Here is a 25,239-nt window from a genome sequence, read left to right on the forward strand (position 1 = left end):
ATTATCACTCGTATTCTGTCTTGTTTTTAAAAGTTGATGAAAAAAGAATATACAAGTATGAAACCTCCAACACACACACAGTATCAGCCTCACTACTAAGCAGGTCAATGGATCTTCTACATTTATGCAAACTGAAACAAAATAGAGGATTACCTGGGAACGCTCTAATTATCTGGCATAATCCTTCTTTTCTGCAAAGCAAGTGCTGAATCTCTGGGAGTGTATTTACCTGAAAATAATACAGAGATGTTCTAGTGAGTTCACCAGTAGATGCACTGTCTTTCACAAGCCCTGCATGTTTTCTCGTATAATTTATCAGGGACACCTCATGTGTGAAACTCCTATTGATGTCAACATTGATTTATGACTCCCTGTGACCTGGAAAATAGAACTCTGAGGTGGGAGTTCCTTCTCCACAATCACCACGAGTCAGTTTCAGACTGTTTTTCCTCCTCCTGAACGCTGTGATTCTGTCACCCCCGCAGTTTCTGCCTCCAAAGCTTCTTGCTCCTCTACATGTCTATCAATCACCCTCATTCATAGCACAGAAAGAGCACATAGAGAGGAATGATGACCCAATGTTTAGGGTGTTAGCCTGGGATGTGGAAGACCTATGCTAAGTTCCTGCTCTGCCACAGACTTCCCTTGTGACCCAGGGCAATCACTTAGTTTCTCTATGCCTCAGTTTCCCATCTGGGAATTAGGGATGATCGCACCTCCCTAGCTCACAGGCATGTAGTGAGGATGAATTCAGTAAAGATATTGAGGTACTCCGATACTAAGGTAATGGGATACTTATAAATACTACAATGGTCAGATGGATTCATAAGCTGTGTCAGCAGTCATGTATTTACTAAGGCACCTAATGGAGAAATAAGGCTGGAAATTAGAAGGTTTCTAACCATCCAGAGGAGTGAGATTCTTCCAACAGGAGTAGTGGGAACAAGCAACCTAGCTAGTTTTAAGATGGAGCTTGGTGAATTTATGAACAGGATTATACAATGAGGTTGCCTGAGATATCACTCCTATGTCCCTTTGAAAGCAAATGTATTAGGTTGGTTTGTCTTCAGTGACCTGATACCCAAGAGATATTTCCAATGCTCTGATTGCTAATTGTTCTGTTATGTAGGCTTATGGCCCTATGAATTAGTAGTAAAATATCATACAAAAGCATACTCCGTGGGGTAATCATTCCATCTCTAAACAACAGTTGGCAGATGGCATCCTTCTGCTAAGCCCGGCTCGCAGAGGAACATAACCATATTCATGGTACTGGATTCCAGTGTGATTTTATATGGATAATGATTTATCAGTAACAATGCTCATTTTTTTCCCCATCCTAAATTACCTTGTTGCAGGATGGCCCATAATGTGCCATGACATATCTAATATTCAGTATTGCTACTACTAGCAAGCTATTGGCTTTCAATAAAGCCAATTATAGCTCAAATGAATGATAGTGGGTACCACTCCGGTTCAATTAAGTGGCAATACAATTTTGATAGAGAAATGCTGCCCTGGGCTAAAGGCAGCTGACTGTTGCTGGCACTTGGCTTCTTCTCTAGGTGTGCTGGAAATCACTATACTCCAAGAGCATGTGCTAGCAGCAGAATAGAAGCTCAGGGCTTTTGAAAACCAGGCCAGTACATTAATTCCCTAAATATCAATTTAGCAACCTAACTCTGGCACTCAGTTTTGAAAATCTTGGCCAAACTGTTTATATAACCATGTGCATAATTCCCATTAATAGGAATATATGTATACAAGCCACTCCTGAGTTAGCTCTGTTGTCCTGGGCCATGGGAGGAGGCTCTTTTCCCACAAGATCTTCAGAATAAATCAGGTGGCTGTTTCCCTCATCATCAACTGCCAGGGAGTCACCTGGTAGACTTGCTGAAACCCCATTAGGCAAGAGCAGGCAAAACCTACCATGCAGAGGTGGCTGGTACATCTCTCAACCTCCACATGAGGTTCATTCTGAGTACCTTTTCCTGCCCCACTGTTGTAGGATGGGGCGGCGCGAACAATAGGCCTCCCACGGTCATTATTTTTTTCCCCTTTACTTTTGATTTGATCATATTTTTAACATTTGGCAAATTTAGGTGCTTTCTGTACATATTTATTGTAAATCTAAATAAACAAACATTGAGTGTCAAACTGGTTCTCTGTGCTGCATAGATGTAAAGGAAGATACTGTCCCCACTTAAAGGAATTTGCAATCAAAGGGCTTCAGCCCAGATTTTTAAAGGTATTTAGGCACCTAAGGAAGCAGATGGGCACCTAGGGGATTTTTAAAAGCACCTAGGTGCTTAACTCTCATGGCAAAACCCTACAAAGCAAAAGTTGTTGGGAGTTAGGCACCTCGGTGTTTTTGAAAATTGCATTAGGCACTTATCTGGATATCTAGGCATATAAATACTTTTAAAATTTTGTCCTTGGTCCTAAGAGTCGCCCCACTCCTAGATGTAAAGTTACACATGTGCATAAGCCTTTGCAGGATCAAGATCCCAATCAGATAGTAAATACAAATTACCAGTACATATGTACTGGTATAACATGCCAGATGAAGAACTATTCTTGAATCAGTGAGGGTATTTATAGATTCCAAGGCCAGAAGGGACCAATGTGATCATCTAGTCAGTCCTCCAGTATAACACAGGCCCTAGAAGCATCCCAAAATAATTCATAAAGCACACATTTTAGAAAAACATCCAGTTTTGATATTGTCATCACTAATAAGCTTTGTGGAAGAAATCCACCCCTCCAGAAGACCCTTTCATTCTTGTGCACCCTTATTTTTCAGAATGCAATTTTGTGCCTGCAATTATTGTTTGTGCAAAATTTTTGAAATTATGAGTCAAATTAGGCATGCATTTTTGTTCCCACAATTTTGCAGGTGCAAATAACTGCGCAATTTAAGTCACTTAGATGTTTGCACCTGCAAGTCAGATATTTAATCAGGTACCTCGATAACTAAGTAACCTAACTTGTGCTTAAAATATTCAAAATTCAGGTGGAAAAAGTGAGGGCCAATTATAGACATGCTTAGAAGACTAGCTCATACTGGCACTGATTCTGCAATTGACTGTATGTGTGCAAGACTGCTGTGCCCATGCAGGTCCAAAAGGACTCCAGTTCAGACCCCACATGGGCGCAGCAGTCCATCCGCACGCTGCGAGTTGCAGGACCAGAGTCATTGTTTGGAGAGATGCTTGAATTATGTTTGTAAAATGACAATTATATATAAACACCGTATATATATATATTTTTTTAATTCCTAGAGCCAATCCAGCCCTTGCATAAGTGGCACAACCCCTGCTTACATTTGGCTGAACTGGTCCCCAGTCATTCTGACACTCTGAATGTATTTTCTAGCTGTTTTTCCGCATTCCTAAAGTTTCTTCTCTCAAAGAGACATTTGTTACAATTTTCTTTTACTTCTATATTTCTTGTGATGCATGACAATTGAATTTTGAGTATGGCATAGAGTCCAGAAGCTCAGATTGGAAAGAGCAAATCATGACATCCAGCTGTAACAATTTTCAATGTCTATGAACATCAACATATTAAACTACACACAAATTGAAAGCATTAAGACATTGCTCTTGATCTCTGGATAGGATATCTACAAGAATGCAAATATGATATACAATAAACATCCCTGAGTGGGCAGTGAACTTGGAAACACAGCTCTGCTTTACAGTTTAATGAACCACATTTTTAGACCATAAATAGATAATTGAACGCTATTTTTGTTAGTGGGTGCTGAAAAATGTGGGGTATTCCAAACAAAAGAAGGCATGTCAATACTTTACCTTCTGGAATAATTCTAACTGATGGAAGTCATCTATTGGAAAGCAGTCTGTATCATCGGTTTTACTGGAAGATAAGCAAATCAGAAGATCCCAAGAGCTTAATTTGCCTATGAAAAGGAACAGAAACATATTGAGAAAAAATATTATGCAATTCCAGCCTCAACGGAAAAATATACAGAGCCAAATCACGAGGACTAGTAGACTTGTCAGAGTATTAAATATACTATTAAATGCGGGAGTAGGGGTGGGGTGCTTTGCCTTTCTATCCAGCACCACAATTTTGGGTTTTTTTTGTTAGTTCCAGGATTTGGGACAAATTCAGAGCTGATGCATTAGGAAGTGTATGTAAAACTTCTCACAGCCCTCCCCTGATGCATGGATCTAAGATGGTGTAATTTATACATTAAGGATGTGGAAGGTGTTAAATTAAAGCTGAGTAGCTCCCTTCCTGCTTTAATTTGCTCTTTTTCCACACCCAGCTTCCCAGCATGTATAATTTTATGCCAAATGTCATTGTTACACATAATCTTCCAAGTTCTTTTTCTTTGAGCGTTAGCTAATTTTAAGGGTTGCAAATAATGCTTCTCTTGTTGATTTGGCTGTAAGGTTCTGTGCAGAGGAAGCTGCTGGAAGCAGCAAGACAGTTTGCTCTGCTAGACTCAGTTCTTGGTACACTTCCTGGAAACTGGGCATTAGATTGCCAGCATACCATTTGTCACCATCTCTGTTTCAGGACTGCTGCATAAAATCAAGCAAGTTATAGTTGGAATATATCTAGGCTCTGAGTTAATGATTTCCTTCCCCACTGGGAAGCTGACCCAGAAGACCCCAGATTTTTGCCACCACTCAGCAGGGTAGCAACACTCGTGTCAGAGATGGGACATGATTTTGGAAGAAGATAGAACAGTAAGTTACACCAATTTACACTCCCTTACACAATGGAAGAGTGGGTACAAGTAAGTCTAAAGCTGTCTAAGGGCAGTTCTACACTACCGCTTAAATCGATCTAACTTACATCACTCAGGGGTGTGAAAAAGACAATCCACTGAGCAACACAAGTTACAGCAACTTAAGTACTATCCACACTGGCACTACACTCTCCTGCCTACATAGTTTCCACCTCTTACGGAAGTAGAGTAATTATGCTGATGGGAGAGTGCTCTTCCATGGGCATAAACCATTGGTGCAGCTGCACTGATGTAGCGCTTCTAGTGTAGACCTGCCCTAAGCTAAAGTTGTCTAATTTATACCACCTTATGCATCATCTCTGCATCTGGCCCTTTGAGTTAGATATGCAACTCAAATTTTGGCATGTTTTCTCTCACCGATATTCTGAGCAATTTAGACTGGCCCAGTCTCTTTAAAACAACCAAATTAGCCAAGCCCTGCTGAATACACAGGAGCAGAGAATCAGTAAATGGGTAAGCACCTGAGGCACAGGAAGCCAGACCGAAACAAGAATCTCAGAAGGGGCAGTCAGAAGGGAAATCGGAAGGTGGAAACTAAAGCCAGAGTTGGCTTAATCTAATGCCATTTGGTGCTAAACTCTTGTTAACTATTGTGGTGCGGGGTCGTTTTTGTTCCTACCTTCACAGTTGGAAACATTACATATATTTTATTTCATGCTGTCTGTAGGACCCTTTACTTGTATAAGTCAACCCAAAGGCTTGGCCTCTGTGACATCCTGCATATCAATTTTTTGCAGCCTTTCCTCCCCAAAATGTAATTATTTCCCACTATGATACCACCACCAAACACAAGGCTGGTTGAAGGATTTGTGAGAGGGTTGGCGAGATGGCCCAAATTTAATATCAAAGGAGTGTGTAGAATGTGCATCCATGATTGTAAAGCAAACTAGCACCTTTTATTTTTAGTGACTGGGCTACAAAGCTTAAGAGCTCCAGTTTTATTTATGTTGCATCCATTATTGGAGAATGATTCTATTTCTACATCAGGAAAACAAATAATGCTATATAAAAATAATGCATTAGAGGTAAGTAAAATTTTGGTGTGAGACTTGAGTAGGTGCCCCTTTATGAAACCAAAAAAAAAAAAAAAAGTAGATACGCCAGGGACGTATATAACTAACAAACAAACTCACACTCAAAGAACAAAAAACGTACTAAGAAATACTTTGTTTTAGAGTAAAAGATTTATAGCATTAATAACTAATACTGTGATCTTCACCAGTCATAATTATCAAATAAGCACAGTGATAAGTCTCTGACTAGAAAACACATTTTATTATAACTGAATGTAAAACAATGTCTAGATGTGTTCGAACCGAGGGATGGAGTAGGAATTACCAGATCTCCGATGTAATTCATCTCCCCGTTTCTGGATATTGCTACATCTCCCAGCCTCAAAAAGATACTATAGTGCAAAATGTTTGCTTTTAGGTCACATCAAACTGATCCAGATGTATTTACAAACAAAACAAAAAAAAAAGACTCAGACGAGGATAGCCCCAGCCATACTCATTTCTAATCCCGCTGCCTAGGAACAGAGTTCTTGTCATTTAAGGGACAAATCTTCAGGCTCAGCTGGGCTTCTGCTTTGTATGCCTGCCATTATTTATGTTTGCAATTAGAATAATTAGACATCTAAGCATGCATTACTTCAAAGCAGCACAATCAGAACTGAAACAGGACCTACCTAAAGGAGTACACTATACGCTCCAAAAGGGGTGTCTATTTAGTACTGTAACTTGGCTTCAGACCGAAAGGCGATGATGACATTGGCCCTTCTGATAGACCAATAAAGCTCTAATCAGCTACAGTTTACCAACTGTTTTTGTTTGATTTTACGGTAAAAATTAAAATACATATTTGTTATTACAGATGCTTCACCTCGGAGCAGAATCCAATATGAACACCCATAGGCTGCAAATTATCCCATGTCACCCATCATGCGTGCAAACACTTCAGTGGGAAATGAAGGTGTGCAGCATACATACACAAGACCATAGATCCGCTGCTATGTTATACATGTGATAGTGTAAAACAACAGGGCACTGAAGAGGTTATTATTACAATTTTTATTACGGCAACACCCAAATGTCCCATTTGGGATGGGGCGCTGCTGGTATGGTAAGCATGGTACAAACACACAATAAGACCAGACCCTACCTCAGAGATTACAATCTAATTTAAAGCAAGACAATACGTGAGTTAACAAACAACCCAGGAAAAGGAAGAGGGGAGGACAAGGGTAACAGTAATGTGATCCCATGTTAACACAGGCCATATGTGCATAACCTTGATGTTTCCAAACCATTTAAACAAATGAATATTAACACTAGCCCTCTCTCTAACCATTATCCAGTGGCAATTTCCTGTCGGCATCACAGTGTGGTTCTGAGGAGGGATTTGAAGGAGAGGGTTCAAAAAGATATTTAATTTTTTAATAATTTAAAACCTATATGAGTAAGACTGAACAGTAACAAAGCTACTAATGATTTGTATAGATCTTTTCTTCTTCAAAAAGCTTTATGCACATTTGGCCAAATCCTGCTTGCCTCATTAAACTGATTTCAGTGGATCTATCTGCATAGGATGAGCGGCATTTGGCCTGTTAACTAGTAATGGAATGCATTTGTCTCTCTCCCTTAGACAAGAGTTGTATAAGAGTGACTGCATTGACTGGGGAGCAACAAAGCTCACATTGCACCTACATCAGACTTTTTAAGGGCTTGTCTAATCACACAGGTTGCACCATTTTAGCTAAAGGTGTGATGCTGCACCCATTTAGTTAAACTAATGCAACTGTGTGTGAACATTCTCCATTGATTTAAATCTGGTTTATGGCAGTGTAGCTTGCCTTTTATTTAACAAGGACAAGCTAAACTGCTCTAAGCCCATTTTAAACAGACGGAAAAGTGTCCAGACACAAAGTTGCACCAATTTAACTACATCAGTGCAACATCACACCTTTAGTTCAACCAGCACAAGTTTGTGCATAGAACTGGCCCAGAAGGTCTTATGTTATTAATTCAGCCCCAGATCCAACAAGGTGCTAACCATCCTCAATTCCCCCTGGAATTAGTGGGAGTTAAAGACGTTTAGCACATGGATCAGGCTCAGTGTAAGTAAGTATTTACACCTTCCATTCAGGGCCCCCTTTAATTAGTCTCATTCTTGCTGAGGCAGGGTGCCTGCCGTACAAAGCATAAGCCAATAGCCTGCTTTCCATCTTGTTGATATAGTATACAGATCCACATTTTCATCCAGAGAGTAGGTGGTAGTAAGATAACATTGTTCTCATGAGTGTTGTACTCAGAACTGACCACTTAGAACTGCTATGATGGTGATTAAGCAGAGATGTATAAAGAACTAATCTGAGTAGAAAAATAAACATGCTTTGATCAGAAGGGCTTCTAGAGTGGAAGAAATATTAAGCAGCTAGTGGAAACAACAATGCAGAGACTAATGAAAACATTAACATTTGCTTTAAAAGACTTCTACAGAGCTTTGACTTCTGGTATCATAGGTCAAAGTGAACAAGAATATCAGACTCTGTACTGTGAGAAAATAATCTTACTACAATTTTTTTTTTAAGGTTAAAGCAAACAGATTCCATGGACCCCCTACTGGCGAGGTACCTGTCAGAACTCTGGAAGTTGAAAGCGGATTTATAAAATGGAGCAATCTGATTGGCTCCCAGCCTTGCAATTATCACATTATAGCCTTGTGGGTAGGAACACATTTGGCTAATCACATTGAAGGCCTTACATTCTGCAGATGGGATCCCATGGGAAACAATAGGATTTTCAACATGGAATGGCTGCAGAAACGGGCCCAGATTGGTACAAATTGGTCTATAAAACATATTAACAAGTTAGGTACATAGCTCAGCCTCTGCCTATTTTTAATACAAAATGCACACACACACAAGCTAGCATTGGCTTTAAATTAAAGAGAAAGTGTCATCTAAATCATATACTTTGAAATTGCCTTCCCTGTATTACTGCCAACATCTTGGATTATTAAAAATAAAAGAACTTTTAAAATCTAATATACTGTTCACCCTTTATGCTAATTACTTTTGCAGTTCATTCAGCTTTGAAAATGAAAAGACTAGTCCAGCTACATTTTTATTTATAGTTTCCAATTACTTTCCACTTTTGAATTCTCTTGCATTGTCACAATAATGCTGTATTTGAGTTGAAGCCTTACATGAAGAAGTTTGCATTTTACTCCTGGGGGACTTCTGTTCCAAAAAATTAAAAATTCTGCACACAATATTTTAAAATTCTGCATATTTTATTTGTCAAAATAACACTATATAACCATGCCAGTTTACATTATTTTGGTAATTTATTTCAAAATACCTGTTGCAACTATGTCTGTAACAATCCAGACACACACAAAAATTCTCCAGGAACAGAGAGTTAAAGAAACCGCTATGACAAACCAATTCCTGTTTCTCTGCCCCCTCCCTCCCCAGCCCAGCTAGGGGGCCAAGCACCCGCATACACACCCCAGAGCCCAGATACGGGGCCCCACCAGCCCAGACACTCGCACCCCCGCCTCCCCCAGAGTCCAGCTGTGGGGCACTTCCCATCCCAGACACCCTCACCCCTCCTCCCCCAGAGCCCAGTCATGGGGTGACCCCACAACCCAGACACCCACACCCCTACCTCCCAGAGTTCAGCTGCAGGACACCCCCCAGCCCAGACACCTGCACCCCCTACCAACCAGAGCCCAGCCATGGGGCATCCCCATGCCCAGACACACACCCCTGTAGAGAGGCTAGCCAGGACTCATCTCTCTCTGGGGTGGCAGGGAACCACACCGCCTCACAACCTTTGGGAATAGCTCTTGTGGGGAATTAGTCCGGCCGCGGGAGCCTTCCTCTACGGCCTTAGTGAAGGTACAAATAAACACAGTGAGCCCAGGCCCTGGGTGAGGGCAAGGCAATGGTGGCTGAGCAATAACAGTATATAATGGCAAGCCAGGTCCTAAGTCAGGGCGGGGCAATGGTGAGGTAGGCACTTGGACCCTCAGGCAGGGTCTGAGCAGTAACAGTATATAAACAGTAGGCCCAGGCCCTAGGTTCCAAAGGGCCTGGGAGAGGGGGAGACTACCACCCATGAGTTGGGTGGCAGGGGGCGGGGACAGGCCCTCCCACTTCACTGCGTTCCGGCCCGGGGGCCTATCAGTGGCAGAAGACCCGCTGCAGAGTCAGCAGGGATCCTGGCTGTAACACAGTTCTGGCCGTGCTGCAGCCAGACTAGGGTCAGCTGCCCCCGGGCTACTTCCAGCTTCCCCCTGTTGAGGTACCTGGGTCAGGGTGGTGTCCTCTGGGGGGTCCAGCACCATGGGTTCATCGGGATAGCTGGCCAGGGGTAGACTCAGCAACTCCTGGTAGCTGGCGCAGGGCAGGCTCAGCAACTCCTCTGGGTAGCTGGCATGGGGCAGGTCGGCCCAGTCCTTGGGTTTTCCACAGGCTGCTGGGCTTTCCAAATCGCGGGCTAGGAAGATGTATCTGGCGTCCCCGGCAGCTGCTTCTCCAGCAAGCCCTGAGGTTGGGCCTTTATACTTCTTGGGCAACACCTGAACCTCTGGGCTCAGAGCTCCCTAGCACCGCCCACTCTGGTGTCCGAAGGCGCTCATCTCTTTCCGGGACAGCAGGGAACCACTCCGCTTCATTGCAACCCCCCAGAGCCCAGCCACAGGGCCCCCCAGCCCAGACACTTTGCACCCCTCTCCCCAGAGCCCAGGGACCAGAGGAAGAAACAGCCTGATGCTGGGTCCCAGACTTGTATGGAGTTTCCTGCATGCCACCTTCTTCCTTCAGGGCATGCAGGTAACTGCAGCTGCTGGGAATCCTCCAGCTCTGACCCCTCTCCCCAGCAGTGTCTTCTATTTGTGAGCTGTGGAGCTGGGCTCTGTCGGGTTCAGCAGCCCCCTACTGGTAGCCAGCAGCTCTGCAGCACCAGTTCTGTGGGGAGAAAAGGAAATTCTGCACAGAACATTAATTCTGCACAAATTCTGCATTGCACAGTGGTGCAGAATTCCCCCAGGAGTAGCATTTAAATCTGTTTCCACTGAAATATATGATTAAAAATTACATGAATACATTTCTACTAATGTTACAGTTTTGTAAAACCTCCCCTCCCCCTCTTTTAAAGCTACATTTGAGGCCTACACTACCTGGCTATATCCCCTCAGACTAGTTATATAAAATAAATAAATTGGAGGCTTTTAGATTCCATACAATCCTAAGGAGACAGTAACAGTTTATTTCAGTTTTTTAGAAAATCTGCTGCTCCAACATTTAAGGTAATTTTCCAGGCAAATTTGAATGTCATGAGACTTGAGAAGTGGTTTTCAGAAAAAAAATATTTTTGTTTTTGCTATTTGTGTTGAGCTCTGACATATTAAACCCCTATTAGATGTTCACATACATTTTTGACATTCTCTTTGAAAATAACTTTTTTTTTTTAGAATAATGTGTAGTGGTTCCCTAAAAACTAGAGTTGATTGGAATCAAAACCCTCTGTCCCTGTGGATGACAGAGGTTGAACTGAGCTGGCTCACAGACGGCGGTGCATGGATACATTCTTCTGAAGGTTGCCAAAATTTAAGCATCTAAAATCTTTCATTTAAAAAAATCTCTCTTATGGGGTAGGCCTTGGGTCTGCAGCAAAGTCAACACACAAAGGGGTGGATGGGCAGTTACTCAAGCCCCTAAACTGCTGTACTTACCAGATAGGATTACTGAGGGACTGCATTACTGGTTTGCTGCCTGTCTTCAGGTTATGGGGCGGACAAGACAGCAACATAAAGCCCAATTACTTTGTTTATGGGATTCAAGTGAAGAATTTCTCTGTGGTACAGGATGTCCACGTTTGAAGACATGCCCTGTGTAGTTTTTAATGAATTCAGTCCAGTGAAAATTATCCATTGCTGGTTTTGGTGGCCTGTCTGCATCCCTTTTATAAAGATTTTAATGCCATTTGTTGGATTGCAGATTTTCTCACTGTTGCTGGTCTGATCTTTTTTTATTTTATTTTATTTTCTGTCCTTGGTTTTCCTTCTGAAGAATTTCCTCTGAAGAACTTTTCACACCTGGGGGACTGTCCCCTCAAATTAATTCTGACTTAGGGGAATTCTTGCTTTCCAAGTGGATTTCTTTTAACTTGACAACTGAAATTAGAGGTCTGCAAGTATCATCAACTCAAATTTCACTAAAGTGACTATGAAGAAACGATTGTTGTTATTTCAGTGGTGAGAACTAGGAAATTAGCCTGAGGGAACATTATGAGGTTTATATTTATTATTTGTTAGCATTCCAGGTGCCAGCTGAGACTTTAACTATGCACAATTCTTTTTCACGATTTCACACTACATGCTCCATCTGATTTGTTGAGACTCCGCTGTGGTCTTCCATAAGGCAACGTTCTAGTACAACTGAAATAGCTAACTCAGTTCTAAACACCATCTATTTACCCATTAACTCAGGCTGAAATCTTGGTGTATAAATTATAGTGAAGTGTTCTGACTGGGAAAGAAAACACCCTTTAGAAGAGGCTAAGGTACCAGGATACTGCAGGCTAAATTGGAAGCTGCTTTGCATGCCCTGGAAAGGAGAAAGAGCCTTCTTACTTCCCAGGGAGTGCAGCCTCTGCCAGGCCCCGCACTACTCCTTCTCCTACACTTGTGGATTAGCAGGAGTGGTGCCTCAGCTCTGTCCAACACCTCCCCTGTCCCCCAGCCCAGCTAATCTGGTACATCTGAGGACATACAGTAACTCCTCACTTAACATCGTCCCGGTTAACGTTGTTTCGTTGTTATGTTGCTGATCAATTAGAGAACATGCTCGTTTAAAGTTGTGCAATGCTCCCTTATAATGTTGTTTGGCAGCCGCCTGATTTGCTCACTGCTCGCAGAAAGAGCAGCCCATTGGAGCTAGCTGGTGGGGGCTTGGAACTAGGGTGGACCGGCAGCCCCACTATCAGCTCCCCTAAATTCCCTGTGCGGCAGCCCCCCAGCAGGCTATCAATTGCCGGGTAGTTTAGCTGTCCCTCTCCCTACTGCCATGTGCTGCTCCTGCCCTCTGCCTTGGAGCTTCTCCCGGGAGCCCCCTGCTTGCTGTGCAGGCAGGGGGGGAAGAGGGGTGCTAATATCAGGGTGTCCTCCTCCCCCCGCTCCTGTACCCCGTCTTCACAGAGCAGGGCGGAGACATGACAGGGCTCAGGATGAAGTAGCAGCTGCTGTCTCAAATTGCTACTTAAAAAGACAATGTACTTAGAGTTGGGGTCAGTGTACTTAAAGGGCCAGTGTGTGTCTCTCTCTCTCTCACACACACACACACAGGGCTGGCTCCAGGCACCAGCGCAGCAAACAAGTTCTTGGGACAGCCAACGGAAAAGGGGAGCAAGTCCAGCTCTTCAGCGGCAATTCAGCCGCGGGTCCCTCAGTCCCCCTCAGAGGGAAGGACTTGCCACCGAATTGCCACCGAAGAATGAAGCGGCGGCAGTAGACCTGCGGCCGAAGTGCTGCCAATCGCGCCATTTTTTTTTTATTCTGCCGCTTGGGGCAGAAAAAACGCTGGAGCTGGCCCTGCTCACACACACACACACACACTTCCACCCTCTGACTCCACCACCTCAACCAACCTTCACAATCATCATTGCTGTGTACAATATTCGTTTATTTTTTTAAAACTTATACTATGTATATATGTGTGTGTGTATATATATATATATATAATCTATATTTATTTTATCTATCTATTTATGTATAGATATATTTATCTATATAAAAATATTTATTTTATCTATTTATGTATATGTATACATATATATTGTGACAGACCCAGATCAGTGGGGTACAGGAGTCTGGTAGAGGGCAAATATACTGGTCACTGGATGAGTAATTTTCTGTTCCCCTGTTCCCCTGAGTGACCAGAGCAGGGTCTGCACTAGAGTAATCAGGAACCTGCTAGAACCAGTTAAGGCAGGCAGGCTAATTAGGACACTTGGAGCCAATTAAGAAGAAGCTGCTAGAATCAATTAAGGCAGGCTAATCAGGGCACCTGGGTTTTAAAAAGGTGCTCACTTCAGTTTGTGGTGTGAGGAGCTGGGAGCAAGCGGCGCAAGGAACTGAGAGGGTGTGCTGCTGGAGGACTGAGGAGCACAAGCGTTATCAGACACCAGAAGGAAGGTCCTGTGGTGAGAATAAGGAAGGTGTTTGGAGGAGGCCATGGGGAAGTAGCCCAGGGAGTTGTAGCTGTCATGCAACTGTTACAGGAGGCACTATAGACAGCTGCAATCCACAGGGCCCTGGGCTGGAACCCGGAGTAAAGGGTGGGCCTGGGTTCCCCCCAAACCTCCCAATTGACTTGGACTGTCGGTTCTTCCAGAGGGGAAGGTCTCTGGGCTGTTCTCCAACCCACATGGTGAATCTCTGAGGCAAGAAAATCTGCCTATAAGCACAGGACCCACCAAGATAGAGGAGGAACTTTGTCACACTATATATATACATATACATAAATAGATAGATAAAATATAGTCTTTTGTCTGATGAAAAAATTTCCCTGGAACCTAACCCCCCCATTTACATGAATTCTTATGGGGAAATTGGATTCACTTAACATCGTTTTGCTTAAAGTGGCATTTGTCAGGAACAGAACTACAGCTTTAAGCGACGAGTTCCTGTACTGTGCTTGGTGTAGGACTGGCACAGATTACTTACTCCCCCAGAGCAAGGGGATTCACAATTCAGTTCCTGATCTGCTCCAGCACATCTCTATACTGACTCTTGCTCAGGGCTTCTGACAAAGCCACAGCTGAATCTAGCTGAGGGACTCGGGCCTGGAACCCAATTCTTCTCTGTCCCAGCCCATTACCTATATCACATGACCAATGAATTTTCATATTCAGGAGATGACTGTTCTGAGCTGTCGCCTCCACCATTGCCTATCTGTGAACTTATCATTACATTAAGATAGATATGAAAAATATTTTGTGACCTGTAGAGGAATTTCATCGCAAATAAAAGGCAAACATTCCACACTGAATTACTGGCAAAGACATCAGGGCAAGCCAAACACTCAATTCTGGTATTCCACTTCTATCCTGATACTCAGCACCTTCAGATTACTATGGTATGCTCTTAGCATATTGGCATTCCCAAACTACTTTCTGCACAGCATTTATCAATAAGATACTATTCTCCAGAAAGAAACTAAGAAAGAGCCAGTGATGGCAATGAAAGTTTGCAACTGACTTCAATGGTAGAAGGAATAGGCCCCACAGATGAGAAAACTGCACCTCCAAGAGCGTACTGAGGATCTCCAGTGATAAATAACATCCACGGTCTGTGGGAGGGTTTTATTCATATACATTATCTTAATTTTTATTTGATTCAAAACAAAAAGCTGGCTACTTTATCACTTTTACAAGAAGCCAAGATAATATAAAATGGCTTGGTGGCAACCCTAGATTATGGTTGTGCAAATCATGTTTTTTAAAAATATTGGCATACTGCATCATAAAACCAATATACAAATATTAAATAATTAAGCCACATAATATCCTTGTGAAGTAGGCAAGTATCATTATCACCATTTTACAGATAAGAAAACTCAGGCCCAGCTAAGCCAAGTGATTATACCAAGGCTACACACAAGTGTTGGTGTTGGCTAATACAAAGACAACTCCCCAGTTATTGTATTCCTTTTTTTCTTACATTCCCCAGTTACATTTTTAAATTAAGTTTATTCTCTCCTCCTTGTCATTCTGAACTATCTTTCTGGGGGGGTTGTTTATGCAAAAGTTATGCAATGTAGATGCTATTTCCACATACATATTTTCCATAGAATATGAACTCCGTGGTTTTATAGTAAAATCATCCCTGAAGAATTTTTAATGAAACTTAGATACTGATCTTTCACCAATGGAGGTAAATAGCAAAACTTCCACTGATCTGAATAGTGCTATGAACGAGTGACTTTGTCAATATTTCCTCCATAATATTTCATCTGGGCTATAATGTTTATGTTAACAGACGTATTGGAGCATGAGCTTGCGTGGGTGAATACCACAACATATTCACCCATGAAAGCTCATGCTCTAATACGTCTGTTAGTCTATAAGGTGCCACAGGACTCTTTGCTGCTTTTACAGATCCTGACTAACACTTCTGATACTTGAAGGTTTATGTTGTAAATCAGGTGATCTTCAAACTCTCTAGAAGTATGCAGGCAGGGAGGTAGACATCACCCAAATCTATATTCTACTTTTTGCCTGGGATTTTCTTGAAAGTAATGTGGATTTTCTTCATATTTGGACAACTGCAGAATTTCCTAAAGCTGGCTCTCTTTTCCACCTCCGTCAGGATGGAGTTCTGGTTGAAAAGGGCCAGTTGAAAGATGTGTGTTTTCATTCTCAACTTTCAGCCATTTCTGGGAGGATAACTGCTTGATAACAAGAGGCAGACTGGACATTTAGTTTTATATGAAAGGGCTGACTTTCAGAAAAGGCCCCAATGGTTGCCTAATTGTGCTTGTAAAATTGAAGCCTGGATTGAGATCCTTTCAAAAATAAGATGCGAAATATCTAGCAATCTGTCTCATTTTTGCTTGGTTATTTTATGTTGGAGTACTAACAATTTGAAGCACGTCAAATATCAATCTCGTAGGGCAGGGGTGGCCAACCTGAGCCTGCGAAGGAGCCAGAATTTACCAATGGAGGAGCAAGGGCACGGCAGGCTCAGGGGAGGGGGCAGGAAGGGGTGGAGTGGGGGCAGGGCCTGTGGCAGAGCAATGAGCACCCTCTGGCACATTGGGAAGTTGGCACTTGTAGCTCTAGCCCTGGAGTCGGTGACTATACAAGGAGCCGCATATTAACTTCTGAAGAGCTGCATGTGGCTCCAGAGCCACAGGAGAGTGGTCTGCAAAGACTGATTGATATAATTAGTTATTTTTTGTTACTGGTTGCCATTACTTTCATTAAAGTTGGCTTTCTGTATAAATAAACTTTTCCAGAAAGCTGAGAAACATCATGCATAACTCAAAGGTACTGGTTTCTAAATAAGTTAGACAAGTTTTTTTCTTTTTTTAACATCTGTTTATGAAAGCCAGTTTTACATCTATATACACGTCCAGGGTTTTTGACATGATTTTCAATATAATATTAAAATATTCAGGATTCTGTTTTAAAATTACAGCTTGTGAGACTATAATAAACATGGTTCAATGGAGGACTTAATATTTTATGAAAAATAAACATCCTTATCGGTAGTATATGGCGCTTTAAGAATGTACATGTTTAACAGAACATTGTCAGGCTCTTTGCAAAGTCCACACTAGAGCCCTGGCTTTCGTTCATATATTGAATAAAGTTAATGTTGAAAAATACACTACAAAAGAATCTAAAAACAGTAACATTGGGTCAGACCCATGGTCCATCTAGCCCAGTATCCTGTCTGACAGTGGCCAATGCCAGATGTTTTTGGCAGTTGGAGGTTTAGAGATACCCAGAGCTTGGATCTGTGTCCCTGATCATCTTGGCTAATAGCCATTGATAGAACTACCCTCCATGAGTTTCTCTAATTCTTTTTTTAATCCAGTTATACTTTTGACCTTCACAATTTCCCTGTCAATGAGTTCCTCAGATTGACTGTGCAGTGTGTGGAAAAAATACTTCCTTTTATTGTTTTAAATCTGCTTCTTATTAATATTATTGACCCCTAAGAGCATAAGAACGGCCATACTGGGTCAGACCAAAGGTCCATCTAGCCCAGTATCATGTCTTCCGACAGTGGCCAATGCCAGGTGCCCCAGAGGGAAAGAACAGAAAAGGTAATCATCATGTGATCCATCCTGTCACCCATTCCCAGTTTCTGGCAAACAGAGGCTAGGGACTAATCCTGGCTAATAGCCATTGATGGACGTATCCTCCATAAACTTATCTAGTTCTTTTTTTAATCCTGTTATAGTCTTGGCCTTCACAACATTCTCTGGCAAGGAATTCCACAGGTTGACTGTGAATTGTGTTAAAAAAATACTTCCTTTGTTTGTTTTAAACCTACTACCTATTCATTTCTGGTGGCCCCTAGTTCTTGTGTTATGAGAAGGCGTAAATAACACTTGCTTATTTACTATCCCCCACCAGTCATGATTTTATAGCCCTCTATCGTATTCCCCCTTAGTTGTCTCTTTTCCAAGGTGAAAAGTCCCAGTCTTATTAATCTCTCCACATATGGCAGCCATTCCATACCCCTAATCATTTTTTTTTTGCACTTTTCTGAACTTTTCCAATTCCAATATATCTTTTCTGAGATGGGACGACCACATCTGCACGCAGTATTCAACATGTGGACATACCATAGATTTATATAGTGGCATCATGATATTTTCTGTATTATCTATCTCTTTCCTAATGATTCCCAACATTCTGTTCACTTTTTTGCCTGCTGCTGCACATTGAGTGGATGTTTTCACAGAATTATCCACAATGACTCCAAGATCTTTCTTGATGGTAACAGCTAATTTAGACCCCATCATTTTATATGTATAGTTGGGATTATGTTTTTCAGTGTGCATTACTTTGCACTTATCAACACTGAATTTCATCTGCCATTTTGCCATCCAGTCACCCAATTTACTGCATTCCCTTGTAACTTTTCGCAGTCAGCTTTGGATTTAACTATCTTGAGTATTTTGTATCATCTGCAAATTTTGCCACCTCACTGTGCACCCCTTTTTCCAGATTATTTGAGTATGCTGAAGAGCACATGTCCCAGTACACATGATTGGAGCTCCATGCTATTTTAGTATACTATTTGTTGTTGCAACTTTCTTACCATATTGCTACATTTATTAATTTAATTCTTACCCCAATTTAAAGGACTTTCACATGAACATCACATGGTAAATCACATGTATTTACACCACCTAGGATAATTCATCCCTGGTATAATTCGATTAATTTCAGTGGCGTCTCAGACCATAGCCCCGCTTTACAGCCTGGATAATGTTGTTTTTCATATTCTGTTAACATGGCATAATTTGTTCAAGAAAAGTAATAATTTTAGCTAGTGTATTCAGACTGCTAAAATATTGTAATTGTTTTAAGCTATAACTCAACATAAAAATTTATCACAGTACTGGCTCTGGGATGCACTCATGCATGTGATTAAGTTTGGAATATATATTCCAAGAAATGTACATTGTTATTGTAACTATCAGTTTTTTTGTAATTTTGTTTTTAACTTGGTAAAATGCAATATTCAAAATTATTTTGAAATAATCAGTAAACACCTTCCCTTTTGGGGGCAAACAGCTCATCTTATCTTTTAAAAACTTACTATTTTACAGAGGGTTTTTTCCACCCTTTTTCAACAATGATCTACAGAAATGTTTTCAGTGCGCTTAGGTTAAAGAAACAACATGTTCTGTTCAAAATAAGCAAGGAGAATGAATATGTTTTTGAAAAGTACACAGTATGCTAGTATACACTAGCATGATAATGCAGAATCCCATTAAAGAATAAAAATTATATGGGTATTTTAGGGACTAATATGGCTCCTACTGAAATAAGTGGCAATACTTACATTGACATCAGTGGTAGTTAGCAAACAGACAAGCAGCAATATTAAAAGCAACATAAGCATGACCAAAATGTTATTTTCTTGTGTTTGTAACATATTTTTTTCTCAAATCACATTGAGCTTTCATTATAATGAAGTGGAACAAATGCCTTAAATATGCTAGTAATTTGGTAAGCTCTAATGGATGTTATTACAGCTCTATGAGCCTTTTTTGTGCATTGAGTCTACAAAGTTCTTCTGCTGAAAGACAGGAGAACAGTATACATTTGAAGTGTATGTTTTTACTTGACAAAGCTTTGCCAGGAACACACGACATAAATTTTGCCCAAAGAAACTAATATATTTTGTACAGTGTCCGATGTGCTTTTAAGCCATTAGTTAACCGAACCTACAATGCTTTTGAGGAAACCTTAGAAGATTTTCTTTATTTAGACTGTGACACGCACACAGTCACATTGTGGCCAACTTTATTGTCATTATTTTGCACAATATTAAAATGACTCATTTATTTATGACAGGAGAGAGTTTGTGCTTTTATTGGCATGCTTGGGTCTTTAGTTATGTTTATTTAACCTTAACTCAACAGGGTTGTTTACAGTGCTAGAACTTGGGTTCAATTTACTTTAATTTTCTCAGAGACTTTCTTATTTATAAAAGCTGAGCTTCTAGTGACCTCTTTAGTCCTGACATTTCCTTTATCCTCCACTATGTGCAAAGAACAAAAAACCCAGTGTCTCATTCCTGTTCCAAAAAAACTATACTTCCTTAAGTGGGTTGGTCCTTGTAATTGAAAATGGCAACCAGATGTTTACAGAACAGCAGTTTTCCTCTGGGCCTTTTGTGTCTTTAAAATTGTTTGCCAAAATTAACCTGATTTCACAGAAACTGGCTGGTGACTGGAATGTCCAGAAGTAAGACGTTGTTCCTAACAATACTATGGACAATTAAAAATAAAGACTGAAGATTTCAGTTAATCCTGTCTACAGTCCTTGATGAAGTCTGAACTCACAGGGTAGCTCTAATCCTTTTAATCTGACTAGTTTATGCCCATGTTTCTTGTACTCTTGGTACTATTTTAGGCATGTTTTCATGCTGAAATTGTCCCTGTCTCAGGGAAGCATGTTGCATAGAGCATTTGCTTTCTGGCTTCTCCCATTCTGGCCAGCTATACTCGATTTGTAGCGGCACTACCAACATGCATTGTTAATGTGGGGAAACTGCCATCAACTTGGGGAAAGGATGGGAGCATCCAGAGGAGCTTTCCATGTGGCCCCCAGGACCACATTCATACAGATTTCTTCTCTTAATGTATTTTGCATTAGAATAAAGATGTATCTTGACCCTTCTTTGTCTAGGCGCCCAAGTACTGGGCCACAGCCAGTTTATTCATCATCCTGGGAATCAGCTACATCTTTAGAAACCACTTGTGTTTTCCCACATTAACAATGCATGTTGTTACCCACATTAACAATGCATGCATTCAGTCCTTTACCCTCCTCATTTCTAATTTCAGTTTTCATTTAAGAAATTAAATTCCTAGCCCTCTTGCTGTTGATGTGGCCTTGAAAATGTAAACTGAGTGCTACAGTGAGGAACTGGCCATGGGTTATTCATGGTACCACTGATAGCTGCCCTGGGATGGTGTTGGGGGCTTGTGAAACCCCCGGCTGTAGTTCCCTTGCCAGACTAAGCATCAGCTGTGAAGAAAGCATTGTGCTGGCTGTGCTGATGAAACTAGTGGTTTTACAAGCTCTCTCCCTGCCGCTGGCCAGATGTTTGCAACTAAACTGGATCCTCTGCTGAGTAGCCCATATGGCCCCAGGGTAAGAAAAGCTCAGTAGCACGAGAAGCAATCTAGAGGACTAAGATACAGGTTTAGAGCAAGATGTGTTTTCAACATGTGTTTTCATCCCAGTTCTGACAGTGACTCCTGTGGCATTAGTCAAGTCTTAACTTTTGTCCTAATGTCTCCATCTGTAAAATGGAAATAATAACACTTGCCTACCACAGGGCTAAATAATTACTACAGGGGTAATAATGTTGATAAAGGGCTAAATAATACCAAGAGAGAGATGGGGAATTACTGCTACCTCATAGCCACAACGACCTCCATGGCCTCAGCCAGAAATGGAGACAGGCCAAAATTAATTCAGGTTTGCTCAGAGCAAGCTCCACAATCTCACTCCTCCCACCATCTGCACCAGACCTGATCTTCCCCAGAGTTGGTTGTTAGAAGCAGAGCTTGTGTACAAAGCTACTGTACACAGTCATACAGGGCTTTCTTAAATTGGAAGAAAATATGAGGGAGAATAACAAAATCACTGGAAGGACAAAGTTAGAAAAGAAAACCCTAACACAGTCTGCAACACATGTAAATTTTAAAGATATATATGGTGCGGAATCTCCATTGAACTACCCCAAATGAATTAATAAAATCTGAAGCAGATATTGATTTTGGTTGCAATGAACATCAAGATTCAATGACCCAAGAGGTAAGAGGTAAATATCAATCAAAGCAAAGCTCAAGTCAATAGTTGCCTTACAGGACAATAAATAACCAACAAAGAAGTCAATATATAAATTGTAATAATCATTCCAAAAGCTGGGCTAGAATTTCCTCAACTATGGAGGGACTCATAAAGTAAACCTAACTTAGATTTACTTTTTGACGGGCATCCATAGTCAATTGTCATGGTATTGTAAAGTCACTACCATGGAATGGTATTTGATTGTTTTTTTTTAAAGGTACCCATTATAACTGCATAAACTTCCTGCAGGTTAGTGAAACTAACATTCAAATGAGGTGGGGAGATGATGAAGTTAGAATTACACTAAACTCAGCTGTAGTCAGTTGGGATGCATTTTTTCGCATGGGCAAACTGACTGGTTAACATGAGGGACACGCAACATCTCAACCAATCCAAAGGCTAGACATAATGTGGGGATTTTGCAGCTTATTAGAAAAGGTACATTAAAAATGATGGGCCAGGCAGCTTAAATCCAGTCTCCCTTTCTGAGCCTAAAATGACCTGAGACATGTGAACTCACAGATGTCTGATCTGTGGGTGCAAAATTGATAAAGGAAGGGAGCAGACTAAAAAGGGGGCTGCAAAAGTACTGATCAAAGTATGAAAAAACTGATGGATTTGGGAGGAGGGACTCACGTAATTTATTAATTTTAGAGGATGAGACAGGAGGGGAGAGTGTAGATTTGATTTTTTTCAGGTAGCAGGAGGAAAATATGGAACAAATGAATTTATGGAGGATGGAAATGCATTTTAGTCTCATGAATTGCTGCGTGAGGCAGAGCGTTTTTGAAGGAGGTCCTGGTTAAAATTTTGGCAGCACATCACTAAGCACTGAGTCCACACAGGCCCTGTTAATTCTCATTATAGCTCCAAGGATAAGAGATTTCCCCACAAGGAAGGGAGGGAAGGAACCGCAGAGAATGCTGGAAGAAGAGTCTGAGACTCTGCCAGGGCCCTGAAGTGTAGTTCAGTCCCCTGTTCATCCCTATTCGCTGCAGTTGAGCAGCTCTGCACTTGTGAGAAGAAGGCCCCTGGCACACAGTGCAGAAAGGCTCAATGTGGAAAGCTGGAGAGGAGAGGCATGGATGGAGCACTCTCTCCTGCTTATTCTAATCCTTTTACTCTTTTCCTTGCAGCTCCAAGATGCTGGTTCCAAACACAGGTTGAGGCTGTGGCAAAAATGGCACTTCAGCCAGAGGCTGCTCCTTCAGTGTGAGGCAAGAAGTAACTGAGGTAACTTGCCTGAAGGAGGAGATCTGGTTGCAATGAAAAGTTCTATCCAAAGAGACTACTGTGGTGTTTAGATATTGCTTGTAATTATTAGAACTGGGAGCACTGGCTGTTGGGAGTCTGAAAGGACAGGAAACAGAAGGAGGGGGGAGGAGTGAAGGAGGCTGAGTGAGAGCTACCGAGGGTGCAGCAGCAGCTTGGTAAAGAGGTTTTCACTTTAAAAATAAAGTCCTGTTGAAGTTTGTTAGTACCTTGCTTGGTTACTACAACAACTACCATGTGCCTGATTGACAGGCAAGGGAGGCGAGCCCATTGTGGCAGACATATTGAACAAAACTTGAACATCCCATTGGAAACAAGACAGCAAATTCTGCCCTTCCTCAGCAGCACCGGGGGCCCGGTCATATGGGGTGAGAGCAGCAGTGAGGCAAGGCAGGAGCTCACTCGGGATGTGTGTATCCTTTACGTGTAGGGGCTCATGCTGGGCTGGTGCAGAGAGAAGACTTAAAGCAGTTCGTGGGCAGAAGCAGAATAGTGGATCCCTGACTTCATGGATCCACTGGCCATTCCCTTCATGTGGGGTTAGAGGCACAAAAAGAGTGAAGCTAGTGCAGCATGGATAGTTGAACATTTCTTTCCAGTTGAAAACTTTTTTTCCAATGGAAAATTGGGTTTTTGACTAAATAAACATTTTTTGCAGAAAGCAGTATCTGATGGATTTGTCATCAGAAACCCTAACCCCCCTGCCCCCCCCCGCCAAAAAAATTGTCCAAAACCCAGATATTTTACAGATGCCAGAGACATTTTGGTTTTTGACAAAAAGCCAGACTTTTCCACAAAAAGAAACCATTTTTTCTACCTTCTCTACGAAGCAGTCAGGAAGCTGGAGTAGCGACTGCCACCCAGGTGTTGAAAAGGACTCTGACCCTTATGGAGTTCCAGTTTATCAGCTGTATTTGGACTTCACATGGGAGTATAACTGTCCCCAAAATTAATTATTAATCAGAACAAAAAAGTTAGGAATGTTTTGTAGTGATTTTTTTCCATATATGACTACCGCTAGGCCCTTTGGCTCACAGCCAGCATAAACAGAAATCCTAAAGAAATCAGTCTGAACTATGAAAGTTACAGGAACACCACAGATTTTCAAAACCTGAAACTGCACAAAAATAAAAGCACCAGACCACGGCACTAAATTAGAACAAGCAAGGAGGAGTGATTCTTTTTATAGATTTTTCCACAATATTTGTGATCTATATTTCTCAGTCTATTATCTGTATCTTTTTAATAGTGCCTCCAAGGAACACATTTTTATAAATTATAGCAGTCTTGTTAGGAAAATGTTATGACATAACATAATTCAAAATAGCTTTCTCCAGAATACAGTGTACAGTACTACACCACACAGAACACTAGAAAACATCATTTACCAGCAAGAGGAAAATAATTCCAGTTATAACTTCTTCAGCTCTAGGCTAAGATCATCAGTTTGGAATGCAGACATGTTCTTTTACTTTTTACTTTAAAAACAATAACAACATAACCTTAAAGCTAGGAATATATACAATCCTGGAAGCAGTTAAAATAGTCTATGCTGCTATATAATGGAATTAGAAGGCTCTTACTCTTTACATTAAACTGCTGGTTGTTCCATTTATTCTATACCGCTAACATATGCTGAAAGTTGCAGGTACATCTGGACAGTGATGGAAAGTGTATAAAGCACTTTTGCTATTTTTGTTCCCATTACTGGGAAAAAATAGTGCAGGGATTATTGGCACAGGATGTAAAAATATAAATATCTACAGAAAATCTGAAATCTGCAGCCGGTTTGTTTACCTCTACAGCAGTTTTAAGTGAACCCTGCGCCATCAGCCAGTTAAGCCAAAAAAAGGATGTCACAGATGTGCTTTACATGATCCCCAGAGAATGGGATGTTGGCTGAACTGCACACCACTTTGTAGCTAAATCCATCTGGCATCAGCGTGGGCTGCAGATGTGCTGTGTCTTGTCAGTGAAGTGATGTGTACTGATGGCAGGTAGTAAGTGGGAGATGTCAGAGCTGAGAAACCAGATTTTTTTTTTTAAAGCAAGACATGGCTAACG

At 41.4% G+C, this 25,239-nt stretch overlaps 1 protein-coding gene across 4 annotated transcripts in view; it reads right to left on the reverse strand.

Moving 5' to 3' along the window:
* The window catches only part of CPED1 (cadherin like and PC-esterase domain containing 1), a 202,951-nt gene that overhangs the window by 163,032 nt on the left and 14,680 nt on the right, over positions 1-25,239 (reverse strand). For all 4 annotated transcript variants that reach the window (XR_004645491.1, XM_034768566.1, XM_034768576.1 and 1 more), the window contains exons 4-5: positions 3,816-3,922; positions 154-229 (exon numbers count right to left, since the gene is read on the reverse strand). Coding sequence is in view for 3 of the 4 variants with exons in the window: in XM_034768566.1 (XP_034624457.1) it covers positions 154-229; positions 3,816-3,922 (183 nt within the window). In the remaining variant the exon portion in view is untranslated. The remainder of the gene's footprint in view (positions 1-153; positions 230-3,815; positions 3,923-25,239) is intronic.

The sequence above is a fragment of the Trachemys scripta genome, chromosome 1 (genome assembly GCF_013100865.1).
Source record: "Trachemys scripta elegans isolate TJP31775 chromosome 1, CAS_Tse_1.0, whole genome shotgun sequence".
Lineage (NCBI taxonomy): Eukaryota > Metazoa > Chordata > Testudines > Emydidae > Trachemys > Trachemys scripta.